General features: G+C 39.3%; 1 protein-coding gene across 6 annotated transcripts in view; it reads left to right on the forward strand.

Moving 5' to 3' along the window:
• Positions 1-204: 204 nt before the first annotated feature.
• ULK2 (unc-51 like autophagy activating kinase 2) overlaps positions 205-27,573 on the forward strand; it is a 53,394-nt gene continuing 26,025 nt past the window's right edge. For 2 of the 6 annotated variants that reach the window (XR_010593839.1, XM_005298168.4), the window contains exons 1-10: positions 207-436; positions 1,958-2,050; positions 3,196-3,237; positions 17,062-17,094; positions 17,525-17,561; positions 20,110-20,283; positions 21,483-21,556; positions 22,718-22,819; positions 23,225-23,283; positions 24,682-24,764. Coding sequence is in view for 4 of the 6 variants with exons in the window: in XM_005298168.4 (XP_005298225.2) it covers positions 347-436; positions 1,958-2,050; positions 3,196-3,237; positions 17,062-17,094; positions 17,525-17,561; positions 20,110-20,283; positions 21,483-21,556; positions 22,718-22,819; positions 23,225-23,283; positions 24,682-24,764 (787 nt within the window). In the remaining 2 variants the exon portion in view is untranslated. Of the gene's footprint in view, positions 692-1,957; positions 2,051-3,195; positions 3,238-17,061; positions 17,095-17,524; positions 17,562-20,109; positions 20,284-21,482; positions 21,557-22,717; positions 22,820-23,224; positions 23,284-24,681; positions 24,765-27,573 lie in introns of all 6 variants that reach the window. The other 4 variants (XR_010593840.1, XM_005298165.4, XM_065573199.1 and 1 more) reach the window with 4 other exon arrangements.

Below are 27,573 nucleotides of genomic sequence, written 5' to 3' on the forward strand. Positions count from 1 at the left end.
GTGACGTCCCCGGTGCTCTCCCCCTGAGGGGGCTGAACCCCCCCCCCCCCCCGCCTGGAGCTCACCCCCCCCCGGAGGCTGAGCCCCTCCCCTACCCAGAATCCTTAACTCCCCCCTCCCCATGACAGAAAGCGCCCGTCGCCTTGGAGACGCCCGCCCGCAGCCCCCCACCCGCCAGGCCCGGGGGGGTCTGCGCCGCCCCTAGCAGCATGACAGCAGCTGCCCCCGCCCCCGGGGGCAGCCCGGGGAGAGACCGCCTGCCGCCCCGCCGGGGGCTGCCGTGAGCGGAGCGCTCGCCCCCCGTGCCCGCCGCCCGCCCGGCCCCCCATGCCCCCGCGGGACGAGGATGGAGGTGGTGGGGGACTTTGAGTACAGCAAGAAGGACCTGATCGGGCACGGAGCCTTCGCCGTGGTCTTCAAAGGCCGCCACCGCAAGGTAACCGGAGCTGCGCCTCGTCCCCAGCTGCTCCCCGCCTGGTTACACAGCCGCTTCCCTGCCTGCCCCCCGGCGATGGGCTGTGCCCCCTGCGGGCCCCCTCCCGAGAGCCGCGGGCAGCCAGGGTAGAAGTCGCTGCCTGGGGCTCCCCTCTCAGCGGCTCCGGGGGCTTTGGTGTGCTGGGCTCCTGTCAAACAGGGAGGTTTGAACCCCAGCGTCCGGCAGATTGACTGGCTGCGGCGGGGAGACACGCAGGTCGGTGCCACTTCGGTGCGGGTGGGGGTTTGTCTGCCTTTATTGACGGTGTGTGACTACACTGCTCGTATCACCTCCGTGCACCGAGTCCTTCCTTGGTCAGGGCTCAGACCTGCCTAAGAGCAGAGCTCCCTCTACTGACTGGTGCCTGGGAGATGGGCTTTCCCTCTCCGCCTGGGAATCTGGACTCCTGGCCCCTTTCAGTTCTAATCTCACAAAAAGCTGTAGGGACAAATAGCCAGCTTTGAAAAAGGTCAAAACCCAGGTAGTTTGCCTTTTATTTTTACTGCTATTTGGTGGCTCCCAAATGCAGCTGCTGCATGGGGGGGGGGGAGGGTGTTCATCTGTATAGGAGACTGGTTTCTTTGTTTTGCAGCAGTCACCAGTGTTTATCTTGCTTGATAACTGGAGACCTAATGGAAAATTGGCTCCTGTTGGATTGGCTGAAGATTTCTTAAATTGAAAGGTGTCTCGTTTCCCAGCATTGCTTCCCCATTAGCCCAATAATATTAGTTGCATTACACCTTCACACTTTTTATCATGAGATTTTAGCCTGTGTGTGTTGGGGAGGGGGTGGAGAGAGATCCTGGCACAATTCTGATTTCCAAAGAAATCTATGTGCTGTCAGGGAACACGTCAATCAGTTTTATTCTTCATGGACAGTCAAGTAGCACTCTCAACTTGCAGTAGGCCCAATATTTAGATTGTTTCTAAAAACAAGTTCTTACAAAATCTAAGGTCAGTAGAAATGATTCCACAACATCATAAATAAATATGCATAACTTGTTTTTAAACAAATATTCCCCCAGGTTGTGTGCAATGCAGATATTGTAGCATTAAGAGCCTGAAGGTGAAAGTGTATAAACAACAGTGAAACTGACACTGTTGATGTTAGCTGTGGAAGATAAGAGGAAAAGAAAGAAAGAAACAAACAGCAACGTTAGTGAAAAGCAAACTGGATTTATACAGTCCTTTCTGTTTTAACAATCTAAGGTGTTAATGTGATTTATTTTTTTATTAGATTGGAATTTTGTCTTTCTCAAAACAGTTCACCATTGCAGCTTATAATGGGTTTGGAAGATGTGTAAAGTGTCACTGAATGAAAATAACACCAGAGGTTTTGGTGGCCTTATTTTAAAATCACAAAAATAATCACAAAAGGGACAGATTAGTGATCCTTTTATTGTTTCATTGGGCTAACTAGCCAGTCACTAATGGGGAAAGTAAACATCTTTTTGTTTTTAAAAAGACTCTTTTCCTTTGCAGAAAACTGATTGGGAAGTAGCCATAAAAAGCATTAACAAAAAGAATTTGTCAAAGTCACAAATCCTGCTTGGGAAAGAAATAAAAATCTTAAAGGTATGTTAATTTGCAGTGATTTTTAAAGCCTTCTCACTGTGCTTTATTTGAAAGGAAATTGGAATTTCAGTCCAGTTCTTATGAGATGGGTGGCCATATAAGAGTCACCGTAGTCCTAGTTTTCATAGCCTTGTTAGTTGCAGCAGAGGTCAAGAAATGAATGGGCCAAGAAAAGAGACTGAATTTTCCTTTTCTCTCCAGAAAAGGTCCCAGAACAGGTGTAAGGTAGTGGGCTGGGCGGGACAGGGGGATGAGCTTCTGTTCTGTACCGCTGTATGGGTAGAAGATTTTATACAGCAGGGCTGTATCTGGCACATTTCACTAGCACTACATTTACTGCAAATAATGGGGGAGCGGAGGAGAGAACATGTTATCAGTTTTTTTTTCTTTGTAAAGATTACTTGAATTCTTTGCTCAAAGGCAGGGTGGTTACTTGAAAATTAGTTTGTGCTGGGATTTGATTCTCAGGACAACCTGCACCACTACTTCTAAGTAAAATGTTAACTCAAAATTCACAGCACATGTTCTGTGGAGGAAACTTAACAGAAACCTAATTTATTTTGACAGTACTGAATTATGTGAAAACCCTCCATAAGGCTGTGCTCTTTAGAAAGTGCCCGTAGTGATCCTGTACCACAACTTTGCAAGCTTCCCTACCTGTCATCTCTCCTGCTATTTGATAGTCATTATCTGCATTGCTTTATTCTGATATTTTCAAACATGTCATGACACATTACTATTTGGAAACTCCAGTGTTAGGTACATTATTGTGGCTCTTTTTTAGTTCCTGTGGCATCCTCTTTAAAACAAGCTATAATCACTTGAGTGTCCTGGAAGTTTTGTTTAATATCATTTAACTTGCCTTCCAATCACTTTCAAAAGGGTGAATCGTTGAGGTGAGAATAATAGTCTAATCAGTTTATTTTCCCCTAAGCAAGACATTGTGTGAGAGTACAGAGTAAATTCAGTCAGGTTTTGGTATTTTATGATGCAATACTTAAAACAAAACATGGAAAATAAATTCTGGAAACAAACACTCAAAGAAATTTACCTATCCCATGAGTTTTTCCTAGCAGAGTAAGTCATTCTTTAGCTGTTCATTATGCCAGATTATATTTTCATGATGTAATTATTTTGTTTTATAGGAACTTCAGCATGAGAATATTGTGGCACTCTATGATGTCCAGGTAAACAATCTCATTTTCTGCTGTAAAATCTGTATTCAAATATACTGTATGGGTATGTTGAAACTGACTTCAACTGTGCTTTTTTTGAATGTTCAGATCATTCTGGTGAAAGATTTAATCACTTTCTAAAAGGGTGTTTGCTATTAAATACAAACCTTGTACAAAGCAAAAACAAAACACAAAGCTTGTAAGGAGCACAGTGTACTGTAGGCTGCAGGTTCCAAGAGCAAGTGGAAGCTTGTGAATCTCTGCAGAGGCTGTTTGTGTAGTCTGGCCCAGAGGGAAAGCATCAGCTGGTGCTTATAGGTAACTGGGTGAAGTTACATTCGTGGTAGCAGCTATTCTCCTTTCCTAATTAGAAAATGGGGCCAAGGAAAATGCTGCTAACTGGGAAGTGGCAGCTGGCAGAGAATGGGTGTGTTCACCAGTTAGGACATTTTTCTAACAGTTGTTGATTTAACTGAAAATCATTCTTTCATTGAGGTGGGCAGCATGAAGGAGTTAACATCATTTAGAATCCTAACTGTAGAAGAGGGTCAGTGGTTTTGAGATCCCTGTAGTGTGGAAATATGCTGTTTAATCCTGTGTCAGTGGGGCAAAACTGAAAGCAATTGAAGACATAGTGATGTGACATTTACATGTTGCAGATGTAGCTAGTGGAACATAGATATACAATGATGTGTATAACACAGGTGTGTTATTGGGCCTCTTGGAAGGGGAAAACAATGTGTCAAATCACTTTGACCCTATTTTCCCCCTTTCTTGTATGTCTAGGAATCTGCCTGTAAATGGTTTAGTCCAGCATATTATGGGGAGTGCATGTCCATATGAAGTCTCCTTAGAGAGAGATGCTGTATTCTGAGACTTGCAAGTGTTGGGTACGGCTATGTATGAAAATATTTAGATTATGCAGTTATTCTTTCTATTTGAATAGGAACTATACATTTATCTCCTGGGCTTGATTCTAATCTTAAATACAGAGGCATATTTGTGAATAAAATTACTGTAAACAATCCTTAGGGCAGTGCACAGTTAAAATATAATTAAACCGGCATAAAATCGACCTTTCCTCATATCTCTGGGTTGTGAATAAGCATGCCAAAAATAAACTCTACATTTTTGGTGCAAGATGGTGGCGCGCGTACATCCCTTCTCTCCCCATCCCCTTCCAAACTACACGCTGGGATGTGTGGACTTGTAGTACTTTTTCCACTGCGTTTCTTTTATTCATCATTGTGGACTTCTCTTACAGTAGTTGATAACATCAAGACCACCTTAGACAGAGTAGTGATCACTTTTCTGCATTCTCTGCCCTGCTTATTGAGGAGTTTAGGGCCTGATGCTAAGCGTTGTTGAGTGGGAAAAGCAGGCTCTCAGCATCTGGACTTGAATGACCTCCTCAACCATTGCAAGAGAAATTCTGAGTGTTGGATATTGGGAAGTAAGGGGGGAGCTGACTTTAAAACCCGTTGCATAAAACCTATAACTTCGAACTTTTAAGTCTACACATGTTCTGTTAATATATTAGTTTAAGCTCACCAGCCTTTACTTTATAAAATAAAATGAAAAAAAGCTTCACAGTTCACCTTTAAGGCATGTTGTCTTGGTTTTCCATGTTTTGATGATCTAATTGTTATCTTTCCATTATAAACTCTAGGGGGGGTCTAATTCTCCTTCTGATTCATGCACAAAACTCCCACTAGTGTGCAGTGAAGGGAGAATAGTACCCTACATTTGTTTATGGAAGCCATTTCTTTACGTAAAGTTTATTTGGAAACATGAGTCTCATACTTTCCTGATCTGTCAGGGTTGGAAAGATGCCGATATAGTAAATGTTAGTCATGAGACTTCTCATACGATCAGGCCTATATTCTCAGTTTGAGATGGGGATGGTTCTGCTTGTCATTCAACCTTGTGCTTAATTAAAAGGCACAGCTATAAGTAGGAGAAGGGAAAACTGTATGTCAGACCTTGGATATATTTCAGACACATATATAGCAAAATGTAAAACTTGGCATGCTGAGGTCGTGTCTATTGATGAAATATGTGCTAAAGAATATGACAGTCACACAAATAGGACTTTCAATTTCTGTATAGTGTTGTTTGTGAAATATTATACATAATTAATTTGATATTACATTAATTTATAGCCCAGAAAGAAAGGCACTATGCTAGGCATCACACATCTGGCAGCCATTGTACCTACTCATTTGCTTTAGTGTTTCATGTTCTAGCATGTATTGCACTTTTTGTTTCCCATAACATCAAACATTTTGGGAATATAATACAGTAGATTAGACTTTTGGAAATCAAGTAGTTATCAAACCACAGAAACTACAGTCTTTGGCTCTGAATGTTGGAGCCAGTGAAGTCTGTATCACAGTAGGGAGTTCTCAGTGTGACTGGGAGTCTGTTTTTTATAGATCTGTCAGTCTGTAGCTTTTGTTAACCTGAGGCAGTTTGAAGCAGAAAATGCTCATGTTTTAGACAGCACTGTTTGACAGACCAGTTTACTATATAATCAAAGAATTGTCATTTTGTTTTACTAGGTCTTCTGAGTGAAAAGCTGGTGGGTTATAAGTAACTAAAAAACACGTGGGGGAAATATAAATGTATTTTAATGCAGAATAAATATTTTCAGTACCACTTAGTGGTAAGTGATCTATTTACACAATGCAGTTATAGCTGTATATTTGTTTACATTCTACTCTGGAATATATCAAGTCTGTGAATCAATGGGATAGTAGATACTTGAAAAAAAATCACTGAACTTCTGCTTTATTTTGAAATAATTCTCATGTTTGATGCATTTCAGGTAAGATAGTTTCTATCACAGATTCCCTCTCCCCTTATCTCTGTCCAGATCCACTTTTCTTGGTATTGCATTGCCTATCGGCTGTCCCATAGTCGGTAATGTAAAGCCTACCCCGCTAAACCTTTTCATTAAATCTTGATGGTGAACAATCCTGCTATTAGCACATGGGCATTTGGAAGCATCATACATTGCTCTGGCTTCAACTCTCTCTGAATTCAGAGGTTTGATATACCACTTAGCATGTGTAGCCTTCACTCCATTATAATACTAAAAGTGCCCATTCATCTGGAAATGTTCCCAAATGAATTGGTGAGCCATTAATGTGTATGCATTGCTTGGCATTAATATTGTGTTGTACTGAAGCCAGCACAATAATTGCCATTGATTTCCATAAGGTGGCTACATGCAGTGTTGGCAGGTTTGAACTGTAGTTAAGCATTTCATATAAGCAGAGGCATACTTGCTATTTATGCTGTATTGGGAGCCAAGATAACTGTAGCAAGCCATAGTATTGGAGAGTATGCAGGATAGTTTTTAGTAGAGCTGGTATCTAGAGCAAATCGGTAGCATGCACAGTAGTTCCTCAAAATGGTATTGGAATGCTATAATAAATATATTTAAAACCGATAAGGCCGCAGATATCTGTCCCCATATCAATCCATTAAGGACCAGTAGGGAAGGTTAAATGCCCAAAGCAGCGGTTTAAGCTGGTGTTTCTTATTTTTATTACTGGAGACATTTTTAAAAACTCTTTTTCTTTATCTGTGAATGAAGGATGAGTAGTTACTCAGTTGGAAGAGTGAGTTTGAGGTCCCAGGACTCTGAAAGGTTATTTTAATGGCGAACTTAAAACTTTAAAAATAAACACAGAGCTCTGTAACATTCTAAATCACTAATGAAATAGATGGGTAGTCTTTAAGATGTGAAGACGGGTTTTAAAATAAAATATTTAAAAATAACTTCTTGTATTTGCCTTCTAGAGCTTGAGTCCAGCATTCTTTGTCTTACTGAAGAGTGGATTACTCCCAAACCCCTAAATAGCATCTGAAATCCATCTCCTTTCCTTGCTTTAGGTGTCTGGGATGTCGTTGGCTTTTATAGGAGGAACAGAGAATCCTTGACTCAGATCTTGACAGGTTAATTAGAAAAACAAAACAAACAACTCCCTCCCAACACTTTAACCCACCTTTTGTAAAGTGCATTGAGATCCTTGGGTAAAGATGCTACTTAAGTGAAAATATTGGTTATCTGTATACAAAAATGTGATGGGAAATAGCTATTTAGAATGAACTATATTTAGGCTGTGAATTTATGCTTTTTTTAAAGTTGATGATCCCAACTGTGTGTGTTGAATGGAGATTATCCTTTACGTGGAGCCAGACTGCTCCTGCTTTAGCAAATAATTTATCATTCAGAAAGTTATTTAAAATATCAGACATCTGAATAAAAGTAGGACATACATCTTGGAAGTAATGATATAATGGGGTGGATGAATGTCTCCATGGAGATTGGAGTTTGCTGTTTGACTAGTAGATCAGAGATCACTGATTTCTGATCTGTTAGAGAAATAATTTTTCTTTAAAGATACTACTTGTGCAGGGTTCTCTTTTTGGGGGGCTTAGCTTACCCCTGGGCAGAATACCCTTAGCTTCCTGTTATCCTTGAGGGCAGTGGTAGCAAGATAGAGCACAAGCCAGACAACCTGTTGGCCATCGTGCATCACCCCCTGATTTAAATATAAATACTAACATTTCAATCAGTTCCTTCTAGACCATGGTTAGGGAAGGAAGTCCCTGTTGGAGACTGCATTTCTGAATCACTCTGTTTTACCATCATTAGTTTTGTATCCTTGTTCGATTTACCCAAACATTCCATCAGTCTGGCGTGGCTACCTAAATTTTTTGAGGTGGTTGCTTCAGTCACTCTGGCATGTTCTTGTTGTTTGCTTGTTCTGGGGCTTTGGTGCTTGCTCCAGCACCTACTTCAATGTGTCTGCCCTTTTTTTTTTTTTTTGATTTGGCACTTCAGCACAGCATTCTTCTTGGAGCACCAACGTCTTGCAGTGCCATATTTTTCTCAAGTTCTTGTCTAAGGCCTCTAAACTCAGCAAATTCTGTTCCTGCTCTGTTGTTCCAGCACAGCCATTCCATACATCCCCTTAAACATTGAAAACCATTTCTGAGCTGTCCACAAAACCACTGTCCTCCTCTTTTTTTAAATCACTCCCAAAGTCCACTTATTCTCTTGTGTTCATTTCTCAACAAACAAATTATTTTTGCTCCAGTATGTTATGCACTAACCTCACTGAGCAACTGAATAATCTGTCATTCCTCACCTACATCTCTTTACTCTCTTGTTCTGTGGTATGTTGTGCTGTGTCCAATACTAGTTGGTAAACTTCTTAGAGTAAAGATATTTTCTCTTCTATACTGGGAGACATCTATCATGCTTTTAGGCATTGTTTAAATAGTTAATTTCTTACTTATTTAGTAAGACACTCATGGCAGACAGGCCCCAAATATTATACTACTTTGACTTCCCTATTGTTGGGAATGCATCTGTGTGGTGGAAAATACATTCAGCCTCTGAAAGGAAGGCTGCAGAAGTCTAAAAATAATGTATTTAAAAAAAAAAATATCGAAAAAAATTCACTCAAGAATCTGAATTTCTAAATCACATAGTACTTAGTAGTAGCTGGAAGGTTGGCTGCCATAATGCTGGTCCTTGAAGAATGAGATAGAATTAGTGTCTAAAATTAGTGTGTTATGAGAAGGAATTGAGGGATAGGAACAACCTTTTAAAAGTTTTTGAAGCAAAGTTAATATGTTGTCCTTAACTTACCCTGGTGTGCCTAGTTATTACAGTTTGTGTGTCATGGCACTGTTTCAAGCACTTACAAGTGCATAGGTGCAACAGAATAATTTGTGAAAGGCAGATGTTTGGTGTGACAGTAACATAATTTTGTCTTTTTGTATTATGTAGCAGGCCATTCTAAGAGTGACTATTCAGTTTAATTCCTACCATAGCTGTTAGTTAAGTACAGCATTTCAAGTACCAGAAAGTGACTGGCCTTGCTATTGTAGTACATTTCCCATGGCTGATTGCTCTTTTATATGAATAATTGGCAGCATGTATGCTATTTGATCCTACAGTCAGATGTCAACTGACATTTCGTCTGAGACTTAACATTTAGGCAGGACTAAACAAATGTTCAGTCCTGTGTGGAGGATTATTGCTGTGGTGTGCACATAGGAAAAAACTTAACCCATGACTGGTGTACAGTGAGAAATAGCTAAAAATTATATTGAGCAAACTTCTATTAACTAAATCATTAGTGCTTTTGCCAAATATCTCAGTGTCCCAGAGAGGTGAGAGGCATGCTTGGCCAAGAAATTATAACTAATGTATGGCAAGTTAATTTTCGGATGGGTTAATCAGAAGACGATAGGTATATGAGCTGTGATGCTGATGTACATACACCTGGGACTCGGGTCATAAATGTGTGTTTAAATGGAACTAGTAGACATAGAGCAAGAGAGTATCCATTTGATTTGCTGCCATTTCTAGGAGGCAGGGGGAGTGTTCACAGGGTCCTTATTGAAATTGTTCTTCCAGGGTGTTAAAATAATTGGCAACCCATTAAGATTATTCTCTGCAGATGTTGATTCATTACAGAGAACAATTTCATAAACCAAAAAAAATCTAGGATCTATAACTAGAGCAATAGATTATTGATGGCCACAGTTGTTAATCTTGGATATCTGACTTGCACTTTGGTTTTTTAAAAATGAATGTGTTCTAAATGGAAATATTTTGTTCTGTACCAGACCCTTGATTTGGGCTGGGACTTCATCCACATCTTCATCCTGAGACACCTCCTGAATATCAGGGGTTAAAAACACAGTGAGTTTTGATGGACTTAATGCCTAATATTCCCTTCCTAAATGTATGTGTTTAGCTTTCAGAAGACCTGGAATGTTTTGTTAGCGTTTTCTGTCTTCTACTTGTCCTTGCTGGGGAAACCCTGAATCAGTTGATTCAGAAGCATCACAGGCAAAAAGAGAGACACGAGACCGTAAAGCAAGGCATGCAAAGAAAAAAATGTTTGAATGGATGTTCATGTGACTCTAGCAGAATATAGGGTAAATTTGTTTTGCATGTTATTCCTCTAAAGCGAGTAGAAGCATAGGCTGGAACAATTGCACTGTAATGATTTTGTGGTCTGTTTTTAAAAATGTGAAAGCTTTTATAAATTTTAAAAACGAAGTTTTCAAAAACAGCTTTATTAGGTCAGTTTTATTCTTGAATGTTAGGTCTGTAACACATTGGGTCACTATACTTTTCAGTTTTGAATACTTTACCTTATGCTCTGTTTAGCAGGTCAACCCAAAGACTACAAATTGAGGGAATGATGGAGGATGTGAATAGTTCTGCTCCGCAGCAAAATAATTCAAAAGGTTTCTTTATATATCGCAACATGGAGTTTATATTCTTCATGCTATCCAAAAATATGGTTGATACCAGATGTATACTAGAGAAATTTATTGTGAACTTAGATGGTGATGTGAGCTAATTCAGCTGTTCTGTATTAGGGGCCTTGTATTGGTGGAACGTTGAAAGATGTTTGGGTTCGAGGTAAACTTAGTACTCGGCATGGTTGGTCAACCTAAAGCCAGCACTGTGCAAAGTATTCCTTACAGGACATAAACTAGATATGACTTTTGACCAGATAGGAAAAATCTCCTTGTGAAACATTTAATCTACTCATCTGATTGGTGAAAAGGATTCCTCTGTCCTAGATTAAGGCTACCAAGCTAGGATTAATAAAGTTAATCTGAAATAATTATTCTTACTAGTGATCTTATTTGGCTGCCAAAACACATCAAACACCCTTTTCTAGGAATAGTGGTTAAGGAAAAGCTACATAACTGCCTTGGTTTATGGAGAAAGCTCTAGTTTAACTGTTTAAACAACCATAGGAAACAACACAGGTGTACCTGTAAAAGGAAAATCTTGGTGTATTTTTCCCATCTTAAATCTTACTGTTGTTCTCTAGCACCACATCCAAACTTGTATCTGAAGTAGGGATACAAGTTATGAAGAAACTTGGAAAATAACTCATGTCACCAGTGTGAGCAAAAGTTGGTGCATATGAAGTTCTGGGCACCGCATTTCAAAAAAGATGTGGAGAAATTGGAAAGGGTCCAGAGAAGAGCAACAAGAATGATTAAAGGTCTTGAGAACATGACCTATGAAGGAAGGCTGAAAGAATTGGGTTTGTTTAGTTTGGAAAAGAGAAGACTGAGAGGGGACATGATAGCAGTTTTCAGGTATTTAAAAGGGTGTCATAAGGAGGAGGGAGAAAACTTGTTCATCTTAGCCTCTAAGGATAGAACAAGAAGCAATGGGTTTAAACTACAGCAAGGGAGGAGGTCTAGGTTGGACATTAGGAAAAAGTTCCTAACTGTCAGGGTGGTTAAACACTGGAATAAATTGCCTAGGGAGATTGTGGAATCTCCATCTCTGGAGATATTTAAGAGTAGGTTAGATAAATGTCTATCAGGGATGGTCTAGACAGTATTTGGTCCTGCCGTGCGGGCAGGGGACTGGACTTGATGACCTCTCGAGGTCCCTTCCAGTCCTAGAATCTATGAAGGATTAGAGACTTAATGTTGTCAAACAGCAGTGTGTAGGGGCAAGATCCAAGTATTAGATTATGCTGAAATGGTTAGAGTTTAAATACACTGGGGAAAGCATAATTAAAGATGACTCTTGATTGTGCTGTATTAATAAACAATATTGCCCCACAAAGATATAATGTAAAAATAATATTGTGACCTTAGGGACCCCTCAGCACCAACTGGCAGAGGGAACCTCCTACCATAACTGACACAGGTCTGACACAGTCACTGCCCCAACTTGCTGTTGTCATAATCTGAATCTAAAAGGTGTTGTGTAAGGTGTCAGGTGCAAATTGGTAACACGCTAGTCATTAATATTATTTTGTGATGTATGTATGGGTGATGCTGGAAATGCATTCCTAAAATGTGTTGACAGATAGTACCTAAGCCCAATCTGTTGTAGACAAAAGAAGTTTTGCGGACTTGACTATCTCCAAAGTAAATTAAGCAAGGTGAGACCAAAGACAGTGAAAGCATGTTTACAAGCAAGGTAAACAAAGCCATCAGGCGAGCAAGTGGGGGAATATGACCACTAATTTAAATAATATAGATTCTCTCCAAATAAATTGTCTGAACTCTAGAGCACAGACAGGTTGAAGTTTCATTTAAGACTTCAGTTTCAGATATACAGTTTTAAAAATTTAAACATTATGTGATATTTAGGGATGAACTTAGACAAAATTGGGAAATTCAGCTAGGTGTTTAAACTTTTGGAAAGGTGTTCTATGGAGTGAGGGGCTTGAATTAAGGTCAACGGGTTGTTGGAGGGGAGAGGATTGAAAATAGTACAGAGTTTGTAATCTTGATCCATTGCCACTTGCCACAGTTTCTCAGAAACAAGTAAATGAAATCCTTGGCCATACTGTATTAGTAGCCACAAGGGACACATGGGCTGCCTTCAGAGTGGGCAACTGGCAGAAGAAAAGAGTGGTCGTGCAAACTGCAAAAAACAGCTCAGTTTTCTCAAGTTCCTATGTACAAAAAATGTGTGCTTCTGATCCAACGCTCTCTGGCACCAGCCACCTCCCCAACTGTCTGAGGGGAGTGTCCAAATAACTGTGGCATTGCAGTGTTTACTTTGATTTTTAAATGATATTAAACTAACCGCTTTTTAGATTCCTCTTGCTTATTTGGAGAAGGAACAGTCACTATCATGGGGCAACTAAAGGGCTTCCTATTTCTGAAGGGAACAATATCAGTTAAAAGAATATTGCTTCACAGGGAATTCTGGAAAATTTGCTCTTTAGTTCTGTGATGAATAAATAACTGGCATTAGCTGATTATTGGATTCTGTCATGAGTTGCCATTTTTGTACAAAGAAAACTGCATAGTTTGAGTTGCTAATTCTGTGAAATCGTCAGTTCTAATTGTTCATATTTTTGCTCTATGGGTGGACTATCATGCACCAACCATTCTGTTTGCCAATGGAGAGTAGATATTAGAACTTGAGAAAACTTGCTATGTAACAGGGGAAGACAATTGAAATAGAATTTCAAGAGTTGAAGTGCCGTATGATCTGATGGCAGGCTCCTCGGTTGCCTAAACTCTCAACCTGATGACTGAAATATATAGTTGAAGATCTTATGGAAAATCAGGTACATTACACTCCTGTTAAAGCACAAGAGAGGAATTACCGCCAGTGCCACAGCTTGTTATAACTTTCACTTGTTTAGTGTCTTCCACCCAAAGAACACAAAGCACTTTACAAACAATGAATTAGTTCTCATCATGCCTCTGAGAGGTGACATTGATCCCCTTTTATGGGTGCGGAAAAAAGATTTGTTGAAGGTTGCAGAGCAGATCGTTGAGGGCCAGGAATAGAACCTAGGTCTCCTGGCTCTCAATACTCTTTCTTTAAGTATTTTCCCATTCTTCATCCGTAAGAATGATGGAAATCAATTGGAATGCACAAGTACTTTAATTAGCACAGATAGTTTGCAATTTAAGCATTGTGCTCCGAATATTCTAAATGTTATTTGGTGTAACCGGAAGACTTCTAGAAGAAAATATGACTGGTTTAGTTGGAAGACTTTATTAAGAAGACACACAGCAAGAACCACTATCAAATTAAAGACAGCTTGTATTGTCATGAAATATTTTCAGTCATCTAAATAGAGAAAGAGAAAATATGTACGTTACGGTTGCCAACTTTCTAATCGCACAAAACTGAGCACTCTTGCCCTGTCCCACCTGTTCCCTGAGGCCCTTCCCCGTCCTGCTCCTTCTTCGAGGCCATGCCCCCGTTCACTCCATCCCCCCTCACTCACTCACTCCCTCGCTCTCCCCCACCCTCACTAACTTTCACTGGGCTGGGGCAGGCGGTTGGGATGTGGGAGGGGGGTGAGGGCTCCGGCTGGGGGTGCAGACTCTGGGGTGTGGCTGCGGATGAGGGGGTTGGAGTGCAGGAGGGGGCTTTGGGCCAAGGGGTTTGGCGTGCGAGAGGGGACTCAGGTCTGGGGCAAGGGATTGGGGTATGGGAGGGTGTGTGCGCTTCAGCTGGGGTCAGGGATGAGGGGTATGGGGTGCAAGAGAGGGCTCAGTGCTGGGACGGGGGTTGGGATGCAGGCTCTGGGAGGGAGTTAGGGTACAGGAGGGGGTTCTGACCTGGAGGGGGTTTGGGGTGCGGGCTCCAGCCGAACGCCCGGTCGAAAACCGCATGCCTGGCAACCCTAATGTACATGTTTAGCTGACTTAGTGTATTGCCTTCCTGGAAAAAACATTGTGGTTTGTAGAGGAGACACATGCTCCAAGACAACAAAACAAACGGGAACTTCCTGTAATTTGATCTACTGCTGCTTCGGTATTGGTTGTTTGTTGGTGGGAGTTAGCCCTTAGTTGCAACAGACTCGATTAACTTTCCCAGAAACTTGCTTCAAGATGCAAACAAATGTTCTGAGCTGGAGAAAAGAGCGACGTGATTGTCTTTATGCATAGCTAACGGGGGTGGCTAACATGAACACTTCCAAAAGGTTAATTGGCCTGCCTCTGTGTTGAACAAACATTAAAATACCTAGTTCATCTTAAATGTAACTTGTTCTTGCAAGTGAATAGAAATTACGATCCTTTTAGAAAACAAACTCCAGGAATTAGAATGCGATTACTACTTGACAGTAATTTGATGTGTTCTGCGCTCTTATATAAGCTTTCATTTTTCAGTCTTGTAGTTCATGATATCAGCTGAAATGTCTGGGGTCTTTGAGGAATAGCTTTACTGTATTTTGTTCTCAAACACAGGAATACAAATTTTCACCATTAAGCAATTCACCCCAAACTTGGTTTGGCTTTCAATGGTTAAAATGTGGTGTGTTTAGTAATTGGCAGTTTCAAACCAGCGATTACAAATTATTGTAATTAAAAAACATAAGTAGTTAAGTATCTTTTTTTCTCATTTGTGTAATGCCTGTAGAATTTAGAAGTCAGAACCCATAAGCGGTTATGTACTGTACTTTTTGATTGTCGCACTGAGGCAAGTCAGCTCCCTTGCTCTGGGTCTGATCCAGTGCTCATTGAAGTCATTGGGAAGGCTTCCACTGACTGCATTGGGCTGTGGATCCGGCTCTGACATAGCACATCAAAGCACAATTTTTAAATACTTTTTTCTTGCTGAGAGTTCAGTGTACCAGCAAATGTTTACCAGTTGTCTGTGAACACCTGACAAATCACTTCATGGTTTCATAGAAGTTCTTGACAGTTTGCTCAGATTCAAAATGTGTGAAGATTTTAATATAAGCACAGAAAAGTGACTAATTTCACAGCTGCTATTTTGCTGTATAGTGCCCCTTCTGACTTCTTTTGTCACTAGTATACGTACAGGCAAACTGTGTATAATTCTGCTTCCGAATGTGCTTTAGCCTGTATGGTATGCTACGTCCCTCTCCTATTTCAAACACCTCAAAAACCACCTCTTCCAACTAATTTTAAAAAAAAAAAAACCCCACCGTACTCTTATGTTAACTTGAGTTCTGTTATATAGGGATTGAATGTATTATCCCACTTAAGAAGGAACCATAACTTTATTTTGTGTGTGCTTTTCTCCCTCTCACTTGTTACCTCCTCCTAGCTCCCTCTGACTCCTCATGCCTTCTGTCTACTGTTACCCAGTTAGAATGCAAACTCTGAGACAAGGTCTGAGTTTTGACTGTATATAAATGCCATGGAACACATGTGGCGCTATAGCCATATGTTAGAAAATTGAAAATGAATCAATATAGAAATCTGAGTGCTGCAGCACACTGTTACCAATACATACAATTTGTGTTGGCTGTTGGTACAGATGAGCAGACTTTCTCTTAGGTTAAAAAAGAATCTTCAGTGCATAAAAAGTCCACGTTCTTATTTCCACACTAAAAAGCAGGAAAGGTTGCAGTCAGGCTTGTGAAGGGTACGCACAGTTTACAGTTGGGGGTTAGCTAATCAGCCTTTGAATAACTCTTACCCTATATTCAGACTGGGAGTCCCAGTTCCAAATGAGTTGGAAGAGGTCAGAAGCTCGGAAACTCTCACTAGGGCTGCCATATCAAATTGCAGCCTTGAGGTGAGATGCTTAACTCCATGTCTGGAGCATGCCTCATCCAGTGACTCATTGGGTAGATAATTTCCAGAAGTATACAAGGAGCCTGAATTAAGTACCCTGCAAGTCCGATAGTACATTTGGGTATCCAGTTTATTCCAGGCATTTGGCAAACTGATGTGTGATTCTTGATTGACCTTCATTTTTTCAAGTGGCAGGACCAATGCTTGTTTGGCCAAGGAGCAGGGAACATTACTTTGAAATCCCTCTTACAGGGGATTGGCTGGCTCTGGAAAATCTTAAGCCGCCTTTTGCCTTGCCACTAGATCAAATTTGACCCAGGATGTTAAAAAACAACAAATGCCATCTAATGTCTGATTGGTTGGACTGGTGTCTAGTTGAAGAGGTGGCCAAATATGGGACGGACACCTAATTGGTCCTTTATTAATGTAGCGTTGGCTGAGGTACTGAATAGGTATGAAGGCTAAAGGGACAATATGTGAATGATGCTCACACTATTGCTCTCTTTGCCGGGCATTTTGTATGGCTAGAGATTCAGCCTTTGATGATTATTCTGGCAATCGTCATGAGAACTAATATACACTTTTAAAAGTAAAATCTTTAATGCTTGTTGTATGGAAACTTAGGAACATCAGTTATTGCACTAAAATTTAATGATTTTGAGTAAGGTCATTTCAGTTAATTGAAAATCTAATACTACATTTGGTTAGTGTAAGGGTTTTTTGTTTGGTTGGTTTTGTTTTGAAGGCCCTATCTTGTTATCTCCCTAAATGAGATTTATTGTGCTTTTCTTTCAGGAAATGTCCAACTCTGTCTTCTTGGTAATGGAGGTATGTGTTTGTGTATGTTTCTGTTTAACTGGATTTGAATTAGTCTTCATCTACAAAAGTGCTATAAAAATGGATTGACTATGCAGATATAGCTGCAATATACTTTGGCCGGCTGAAATTTATAAATCTGAAAGCTGGATCATTAATTTCATATGCACTGTTAAAGACAACAATAATTGTATGTGTTCTATAAATTATGCAGTGTTTCTGTTCACAATACCATAATTCTTAATGGAATGTTTCCATTACACACCAGAATTAATAACTATGAATAATTAACAAAAATAATATTAAAGTCAAACAGATGCAAAAGATTTTCTAGATTTTATTAGGAAAAAACATATGAGAAATGAAAATTAACATCTAATGAATGGAGTGAACATTCAGACATCTACATTTTGAGTACCAGCCTCTCCTTTCTTTTCAACAGTATTGCAATGGTGGAGACTTGGCAGATTATTTACAAGGTATTTGATTACCATGTTTCTCTATTAGTATACTGTTATGCTAAACGTATTCTACAGTTGTAAAATTCATCAGTATTTCTTTTTTGCTTCTGATGTAAATATTTTTATATGTGTATTTGTGTAATATCTCTAATGTAATTTCATAAATGTTGACACTGAATGTGGTCATTGAATGTCCTGCTTTTCAAATTTCACTGTTACAATAAAGCAGCTAATGTTGAATATCTTAAGTGATTTCTGTTTTAAACAAACTCTAGATATGTTGCACCCAGTTTAATTAACTCAGTTTCCAAGTGTAAGGAGGTGCTTGTGCCTCGAGGAGGATTTAATGAGGCTATGTTTTGGGGACTGACTTTCCTTTTTGGTCTATTTCTTAGCATTCAAGACTCCCCAGAACAGAAAGCAATGGGAAAAACTGTTACAATCCTGTATATGAGGGCAATACAATTTACTGTTTTTGGTTAAGTAACAGGATATTTAAGTTATTTTGTGATGCCCAAGCACGTAGGAAATCAGAGATTTGAGCTCCTATATGGCTGAATTAGGAGAAAATGCTTTAAGATGGTGAAATTTACTATTAATGTTAGGTCAGGAGGTTATGGTTTTTTGGTTAGCAACATGGATCACTGTATAAACCCAACGAAATCCCATCAGTTGCTCCACTTTCTGATATAAAGTTACACTGCCTCCATCTGTTTCTACTGTATAGTCTTTCCAGTGAAATTTCCCAATGAAATTAATAGTCAGCAGGTTTAAAACAAACAAAAGGAAGTACTTCTTCACAGAACACACAGTCAACCTGTGGAACTCATTGCCAGAGGATGTTGTGATGGCCAAAACTATAACAGGGTTCAAAAAAGAATTAGATAAGTTCATGGAGGATAGGTCTGTCAATGGCTATTAGCCACGATGGTCAGGGATGTCCCTAGTCTCTGTTTGCCAGAAGCTGGAAATGAGCGACGGGGGATGGATCACTTGATGATTACCTGTTCTGTTCATTCCCTCTGGGGCACCTGGCACTGGCCACTGTAAGAAGACAGGATACTGGGCTAGATGGACCATTGATCTTAACCCAGTATGGCTGTATTTATGTTCAGTAGCTGTTCTTAAAACTAATGGAAGAAGTATTCCAACTGCTATATTTGTTATGTTATAACACACCTCTCCAAGAATTTGGAAACCAAATTCTTATTTCTCCTTGCAGCTTCAGGTTTTGCATTTGTATCAAAGTTGTCCTTTAGCCATTATAAATGTTTCTTTTAATGCTAACTCTAATAAAATAAGTGATCGATCTATAAGAGTTCTGTCCATGCACAGCTGGTCAAAGGCATGCCTTTGTCCTTATCCTGAAACAGTTCAATTTAAAACATTCCATTATTTGTAGAGCTGAAAGAAGAAAAGTTCTAATCTAACACTTTGGTAACATGGTGCAAATTTTTGTCAGATTATATTCTAAATCTGAGTCTGTGGTGCTGCTGACCTTGTTTTGATTCTTCCCACTCCCTTTTCTAGGAATTGCCTCTAGAAATTTGCTGAATTACTTGGATAATGAGGCTTTGTGAAAAAAGGCACTTTTGTTTTACTAGGGAGAGATTTCACCCTCCTGCGTGCCTCTGCCCAGGGTGATGACGCAAGTTTCAGAATCGTGACATGAGTTCATTTTTTAAAAACTTCTTTAAAAAACTCTTCTCTTTGGGGAGAAATAAATCATCCTTCCCTGGAAAGTTATTATTATTTTTTTATAATCCTTATCACATTCTTTATATCTTTCTGTGTGGAATGGATTTTTGTTTACTAACAGCTTCTGTTACTGCATCTGTGTATACTAAGGGCCTGATCTAGCTTCCATTGAACTCACTGGAAAGACTCCAATTGACTTCAAGGGGAGTTCGATCGGACCATAAGTTGAGGTGTTTTTTTTTAAAAAGCTACATATTTTCTCATACTGCATGGTATGTTCCTGCACAAGTCATTTAACACCTTTCTAAGAGCTACACAAAAACTTTGGTTTATTTTCTTTGAAGCACAGCTGTCATATATGAATGTTATTTCCAGCATAATTTAGCTGCTTGTATGGAATGTAAGGTAATTAAAAGAGAGAACAGATTTAGGGTTTACTATTGACAGCATGGTCTTGCACACCTTTTATACTTGTGCAATTCTAAGTAAATGTTTAGTAAACTGTTTTCCTGTTGCTTGCCTCCTGTAGTTCTATAGTTTTTAGATGGCTCAGAACAGCATTCTGCAGGGACAATGACAAGCTTTACAATCAAAATGCCACAAAGCTGAGTAGACTACTGTAAATACAGATAACTCAAAAATATCACTAGTACTAAAGCTGTGGAAATGCATATTGAATGTGTAATTGGGGATTATGCATTTATAGAAAAGCTTTAAAATACCATTGTTATTAATTGAATGCAGGAATGTGACTTGTTTGGCTTTCTTTCAGACTTTCAGTGCAGCTCAGTGGTGTTACATTTATTTTGCTCAAGATAAATACAGGTGGTGTTTACTTTCTCATGTGTTTAAATATATGTATTTTCAGCTAAAGGAACACTTAGTGAAGACACCATCCGAGTTTTCCTCCGGCAGATTGCAGCTGCTATGCGTATCCTACATAGTAAGGGAATAATTCATAGGGATCTTAAACCACAGAACATCTTGTTGTCTTACGCAAGTCGTAGGAAGTCAAGCGTCAGTGGCATACGAATCAAAATAGGTAAATTCTTTTTTTCCTTAAAAAATAAACTTCAAATACAGTGAAATCCACTCAATTGCGACTTTATAGTGCAGTAGAATGAAAGGTTCTGCCTTAGGAGTTTATGTTCATTACATTGCTGCAAATCACACACAAACCTGGAGAATAGAAATCTATGCTAGCAGATGGGTCCCCAGTATTAAGAAACTTGAATTATAATGAACTTTTTGGTTAAATTTGATCAAACAGGTATCCTGAAGAAACAGTTATAAAATCATGCTGATTAATGGTTCTACTATTAAACTATTTTAATTGAGAGACCATGGATCTTTGGTTTGCTGCAGTTTTAAAAACTTGCTTAATTTTTAGCCCATTTCAGAATGTGTGTGAATCAGCAGTTTGTTCATAATTCAGAATGTGCTTGTGGTGGGAGGACTCCTAAGACGACTTCTTAAAAAGGTTCTAGATGTAGTTTTTGGTGTGTATTTGGTAGGAAGGGGTTTGGCATTGTAATTTACATGGGATATGAACTGTTCTGTACTGACCTTACCCTGATTGAATTTCTGAAAATGTTCTATCTTGAGGAATTAGGGCAGTGAGTTTCCATTGAAACAGACATTTTGTATTTAATTTGTTTCTTTTATGATGCATTCTATTGTTGAAAATGAGGTATCTGTTTCGGATATGACCCATTCCAATAAATTCATTCCTGTCTTCTAATCAGTACAGAAAAGGCAAAATTCCTCCCCTTGCCACCCTATTTGACAATTCTCCAATCTTCTTGTTTGTGCAGAAAGGTTCAGGCATCTGAAATTTAAATTTCCAAACTTTTACCTGATGTGATTTTAATTAAGCAGACTGTGTATTCATCACTCTTAATGAACCATTTATATTTAGCTTCTGTCTTTAATCCTTTCCTGCTGACGCCAAACAGCGTACTCTGCAGCTGGAGAGTTGGCTGAGTAGCAATTTGTACAAATGATGCTGCTGCTATTTCTTGGCTTGCTGTTAGGGAGGCTGGTGCATTGTTCCTGTTTGCTTCTCTTCGAGTTTATACACAGCCTTCTGCTACTCCACTAAGCTGGCATTTTATGACAATACTGTACTTACTTTTCACTCTTAACTTGTGATTACAGCAGATAACGAAAGATAAATCCATTATACTGCATAGGTTTAAGCATTATTTTTCTTTTCAATGACACGTGTGTTTCTTTAAACAGCTGATTTTGGTTTTGCTCGTTACCTGCATAGTAACATGATGGCTGCCACTTTGTGTGGGTCCCCTATGTATATGGTGAGTGACAGTATTTTAAACTACATCTTGTATTTGATACATTATCAAAGAAATAGGGTTTGCCATTTGGAGACGGGCGAGTGCATGCTATTTAATGAGGATGATGTTAAGAGGAGCATACAGTTTACCTTTCTACTATCTCTTCAGCATATGCTGTTTTGAGGCCTGGAGGTCATGATTGTTAAAATGAGAGGGAATGAGGGGAAAACTGAACATTTCTTTAGCAGTGCGGCGAAGAAATATTCTGGTAAATTAAAATAGGCCATGTGTATCTGTGTTGATATTATGGATTATGAGACATGTTGGTTCTTGCATACTTCTTGATGCACTAGAAACTAATCCGTAAGCTTGCATACTAGTTGCCTTTATACTTGTTGGCATTGTCTTCTGAAGTAGGGCATTGCCTGATTCCCAGTTTCTGTGGAATAAGAAGGGTCATGGAGTGGGAGAAAGCGAAAATGGCTAGAATGCAAACATTGGAAGAAGATTTGGAGTAAACAAACAATTATTTCAGTAGTTGGAATGAAAATGGCATTTATGTATTCTCTCTTCATACTCATAACTCCAGATAGCAATTTCACTTTAATTGCCTTTTGTCTTTCTGAGGCAGTGTGGCCTAGTGGATAAAGTACTGCACTGGGACTCAGGAGACCTGAATTCTATTTTCGGCTCTCCCACTAGCCTGTGGGGTAACCTTGGAGAAGTCATTCCACCTATAGGTTCCTCAGTTTCCCCATCTGTACAGTGGCGGTGATGATATTTACTACTTTCTTTGTAAAGCACTTGAGATGTGCTGATAAAAAAGCACTATATAAGAATGAGGTATTAATCATTTGGCATATCTCCATGCATACAAATTGCCTCCTTTTCCTATATTAACACCACCAAGATTTACTTTTTTTTTTCCTCCAAGAATGCAGGTGTTCAGAGTTTAAAAAGTAAATAGTCTGGTGTCTGAAGTCATACAATGGGACAGACTAAGATGTTACATTTTATCTTATCAAAATATTGACCTTGTTGCAGTAAACTGGACATTCTATTACTGCAGTTTGATTTGTGGGCTGATCCTGCTGTCGTGAGATAAATATTAACAATTTGATTTGTACCATTGTGGCGGTCAGTTTTTCATAATTCCTTCTGTAACTTTCCTGTATTTTCTAGGCTCCTGAGGTTATTATGTCGCAACACTACGATGCCAAGGCAGACCTGTGGAGTATAGGAACTGTGATTTATCAGTGTCTTGTTGGGAAGCCACCTTTTCAGGTAAGATTTATTTTTCCCGCCTCTCATTTGATTGGTCATTTTCATCTGACAGAAGCAGCTGTGGTACTGCCAGCCAGCCATGAGGATTAGGATTCATAATGTCATCTTAGTCTGTTGTTGATATTGCTTCAAGGACCAGGTGGCTGTGGATTCTCAGAAGAGAAGGGGGGTTCATACTCAGTCCTTTTGAGATCTGAATGTGTAGTCTGGGATGCATGTGCCTAAGGATGCTCGGTAAAGTCAGTTCTGAGCTCATATCTCCCTTATGATGCTGTAAGCCTCTTTACGCATATGCACTTGAATTGGCCAAGTCTCCTTTTTTGTGTCCATGTGCATAAACATGTGGAAAGGCAATTCTCACTGCTGAAATGAGTTTTTAAACAAATTCACATTTTTATTTGACAGGCCAATAGTCCTCAAGACTTGAGAATGTTTTATGAAAAAAACAGGAATCTGCTTCCTAGGTATGTATATTTTGTAGAGTAATTTTATATCTATGGAAATCAAGTGATTTGGATGGTTACATCTCTTTTAAAATACAGTTATGATTTCCCAAAGTGACTATATAAAGAAGGAACCACCTCACCCAAAACATCTGCTGTATGTGCCTGTCAAATCATATCTACTGACTTCAGTGACAAATATGTTTGTACTATTCCTGTTAATTCTGCAGAGCCAATACAACTGTGGGCGAGCGAGTTAGATTCTTCTGGTTGTAGTCTATCAGCAGAATTATTCATTAAGTTCCATTTGCAGAGTCTTTTACTGATGAACAAACCAGAAAGAGCACCCAGCTTGACTCTCAGATCTCCGCTTCAGTTTGCAGGGCTGACAGACAACAGTTGGGTTTTTTTGTTTTTTTTTTAAAAGCAGGTTTGGTGTATAAATCATGGAGACAAACAGGGACTATGTGCTGGTTTGGGAACTGTTTCAGAGCATAACACATTGTGAAGTTCTTGACTTTATTTTGTTTTTCATTTGTTTTTGTAGTGTGACCTGTGGCATCAAAATGCCAAATCAAAGGGTGTCTCCCCACTTCTACTAACCTACAATAAGGCACTTATTAGCTACTGGTGTATATTTGACAGCCTTCCAGAGATCAAGGCAAAGAGTTTCAAAAGTAACTAGTGATTTTTGGGTGCCTCAGTTCTTGGGTGCCCAACTGAAGACGTATTAAAGGGGCCTGTTTTTCTGAAAGTTTGGAGCACTACCCCCTTTCAAATGCCTCAAGTTGGGCTCTCAAGGTGAGGTGCCCTAAATCACTAGTCATTTCTGAAAAACATGGCCTAACTGTATAGTTCTCATCCAAAGACTTCTAAAGGCAGAGCCTCTCCCAAATCTATATTTGCAGGGGGAGTCTCTTCACAAGTCTGGTTGTGGAACTGAAAACTCCACTCAGAAATCTGAATAATCAGGAGAATATCGGGGAGAGGGGAATGGGTTTACCTTGATAAATTGAAATTAGAAGTCTTAGTTGGTTTACTCCAGGCTTATCAAGTATGAATTCCCCTTATGTCTGGCTTTAATTGCTGACCAGCTGAGTTCTTTGTTCTCAGGCCACTGTTTCCCTCTTGACAATTGTATGAGTTAGCCACCCCACTTTCCTTTCCTTTGTGATGCCTGGACCCAGTAGGAATTGACATTTAATGTTGCTATGTTGACTTGGGAATAATGTAATGCCTGTGGCACATATTCTACCATCCTTTCACTGCTCACGCTGAGTCCAAATGTGTGTCCTGTGTAAGACAGTCAAGCATTTATTGTGAAGATGCAGTATTGTTCCAGGATGTTAGTTTCCTGGGTAGGAATGTAATATTAATAGAAATTAATGCATATTTGATTCTCTTTCTCTTTGTATACAGTATTCCTAGGGAAACATCAGCATATCTGGCTGACCTGCTGTTGGGTTTACTTCAGAGAAACCAAAAAGATAGAATGGACTTTGGTATGTAATTTTTTTCGTAAACATGTCCAGGGGCTTTTTACTTTCTCTGTTAACCCTGTTGTTTATGTGCAGATTCAGTATAATTTTCCAGTCATCTAATTTAATTGGGTGTAGACACAGGTGACATTTTTCCCCCCCTCACTCATCTCAGTGGACACAGGATACTCATCCACAAATCATTAGATAATTAACATCACAGTCACCTAGCAGGAATGTCTTCATGTCTATATGAAAACAAATCAAATAAATCTATATCTGTGACTTTGATTGTGTTGTTTTTAAGACCAGTTATTAAATGTAGATTGGTGTCACTGATCACTTTCAACTGTGGTCTTTTTCTCCAGTCTTAATTTGTTGCAGTCAAGGGAAAAGTGGCAGTAGATAGAAAACAAACATCTGAGAGTGGGCAACTTCTGTTTTTAAATTGCTTCTTGCTGCTTGTTTCAGTGTTGGGTACGTGCCCAAGAACAGTTGGTGTGGAGCAGCCAGTCATATTTTATTAGGTGGTAAACAACTACTTATACTCTGCTTGCGTAATCCTTGATTATTTCTAAGAAATGGAATTTCATAAATAATCATTCTAAACATGAACAAACCTTATGCAATCTGCAAGCATTTAAATGTTAATAATTAAAGAAAAGCATTGAAATAGTGAGCTGGTGTACTATTTATAGCATTTCTTTTCTAATGTCTAGCTGTCATCTGTAATTGTTGGGGAATGTTTCCAACTAAACCCTTGTTGTGCCAGGCCAGATTTCTATCTCTCGCTGACCAGCTGTCACATGGTAGCTGTGTGCAGAGGAGCTGTGTTTTTCTGTCTGGTTTGGTTTGCATACTGTTTTCAAATGGATACAGCTGCCTTCATTGTGAGAGACCTTAAATTTCATGTTACAGTGATTTATAATTTGTTTTTAAAGTGCTCGTTTGGCTTTAGATTTGCTGAAAACATTTTCCATACCACATTGATTAGAGAAATACAGCTTCCACAAAATTGGATTCTCCCTTTGCTTTCCCATGTAAAGCATATACATGATGCTGTATGTCAACACATCTCTGTTTTAACAGTGGTATATAGATCGTGTCTGGTTTGAGCTCACACCTATATGATCTGTGTGTATATGTAGAAGGGGCATGAAGGACTAATGTAACACTAGCTTTGTTCGTATTCGGCAGAGAATGAGTTCAAGTATCTATTATGCCTGGGATGATTTGTTTACAGATTTCTATATTTTTCTTATGCTCAGAATTAGTGCTAGTAGAGAATTACCAATGACTGGTAAAGCATAGGAAGAGCAGAAAATAATCCAGTCAGAAATGTAATAGACATGGCTGTGAGCTTGTAAAATCTGAATGCTTTATGTGCTGCTTGCTCCCTACACAATAAATACAACTTTGTGGATTCTGCTTGTGGAACTGTGCCATCACAACTTAACTGCCCATGCAAGCTTAGGCATTGTATATCATTTATGCAAATATAGAAATTGAGTCACAATTTGGCCTGTGTTGTTCCTGTGTATATGCAATGAGGAGGCTGGGGAGGCGAATATTCACAATAGGCTTTTGAATTCTTCACTAGATTCTTAAGGCTTTCTTCATATAAGAATATTTTTAATTCTTGCTGTGTTCCACTGTTGGAGTTCTTGCAGGATATCTCAAAAAACAAAAATGCATTTTACCTAATTCAGACCAAAAAATTAATAACAGAATAGCTAAATTCCTGATCCTGCAGTTTTTTACTACAGTGATTAGTCTTGTTGAAATCAGTAACAGTATTTATAGTAAGTGCTGCACCTAGTAGGAAGTTTGCAGAATCTGGTCCTTAGCAAAATCTGGATAAAATACCACATACTATATTGACTGTTTCAGAAGAAGTTGATTTGTAAATTTACATGGATTAAGAGAGAAGTCAACACATCACAAATGCTGATTTTTATGATACCAATAAGTAACAATTCACAACTAATCTACAGCACAAAGTTATAAATCTTCTTCCCAATCAGATATTCTGATGCAGATGAGTTATTGAATTGATTAATGAAATGCAACCAGTACTAGCCAAAGTGAGCATATAACTTAGCTGTCACCTAACGCCTTACTTTTGATTTGGGTTTTGGGGGGGGCATCTGATATCAGATAGGGAAGCCCTGTCACTTGACTTTTCAGCACTGCCATCTGGGAATAGTGGCTGGCAGTGATTGCTGAAACACATTTGGGGGACCTGGAACACGGAGCTGTTCCCCCGGTGCTGTTAAAGGAGCATTGAACTGTTTGTGGTGAGAGTCCCATGTCTCCCTTTGCTGCAGGGGTGGGGTCTTTCTCAGCTCACTGACAGCCAAGAAAGGACTTTAAAGGGGAGTGCATTAAATATGGTAGGAATGATTAATAAATGAATGAAGAGTGATCATTTGAATTGCTTGTGTTTTGCTAAAATATAAACAGCATTTGAAATCCTGCCTATCACAGCAGAACAGATTGGAACAGCAGGTGTTGTACCCAACTTCAGGAACACCTCATCCTCAGATAAAGTTAATCATTAGATTGCCAGTATTAAGCAACTATGCTCACTTCCTCCTATTGGGCTTTTGAAGAAAGTGCTGCTGCAAAAAGAGAGACTTGCTTAAGTCTAATGAGCAGCATTGTTGTGTTTTTCCTTCTTAATTGTTCTAAGCAAATTGTAAGCTCACAAAGATCTAGGACTGTCTTGCTTAGTTGATTCATTTTCCCTGTCTAATTAGCTGCCCATTTCTTCTGGAACTACAAAGTGCTACCAAACTAGATGTGCCAAAGCAATTAAACATATCTCGATGTA

The sequence above is a fragment of the Chrysemys picta genome, chromosome 19 (genome assembly GCF_011386835.1).
Source record: "Chrysemys picta bellii isolate R12L10 chromosome 19, ASM1138683v2, whole genome shotgun sequence".
Taxonomy (NCBI): domain Eukaryota; kingdom Metazoa; phylum Chordata; order Testudines; family Emydidae; genus Chrysemys; species Chrysemys picta.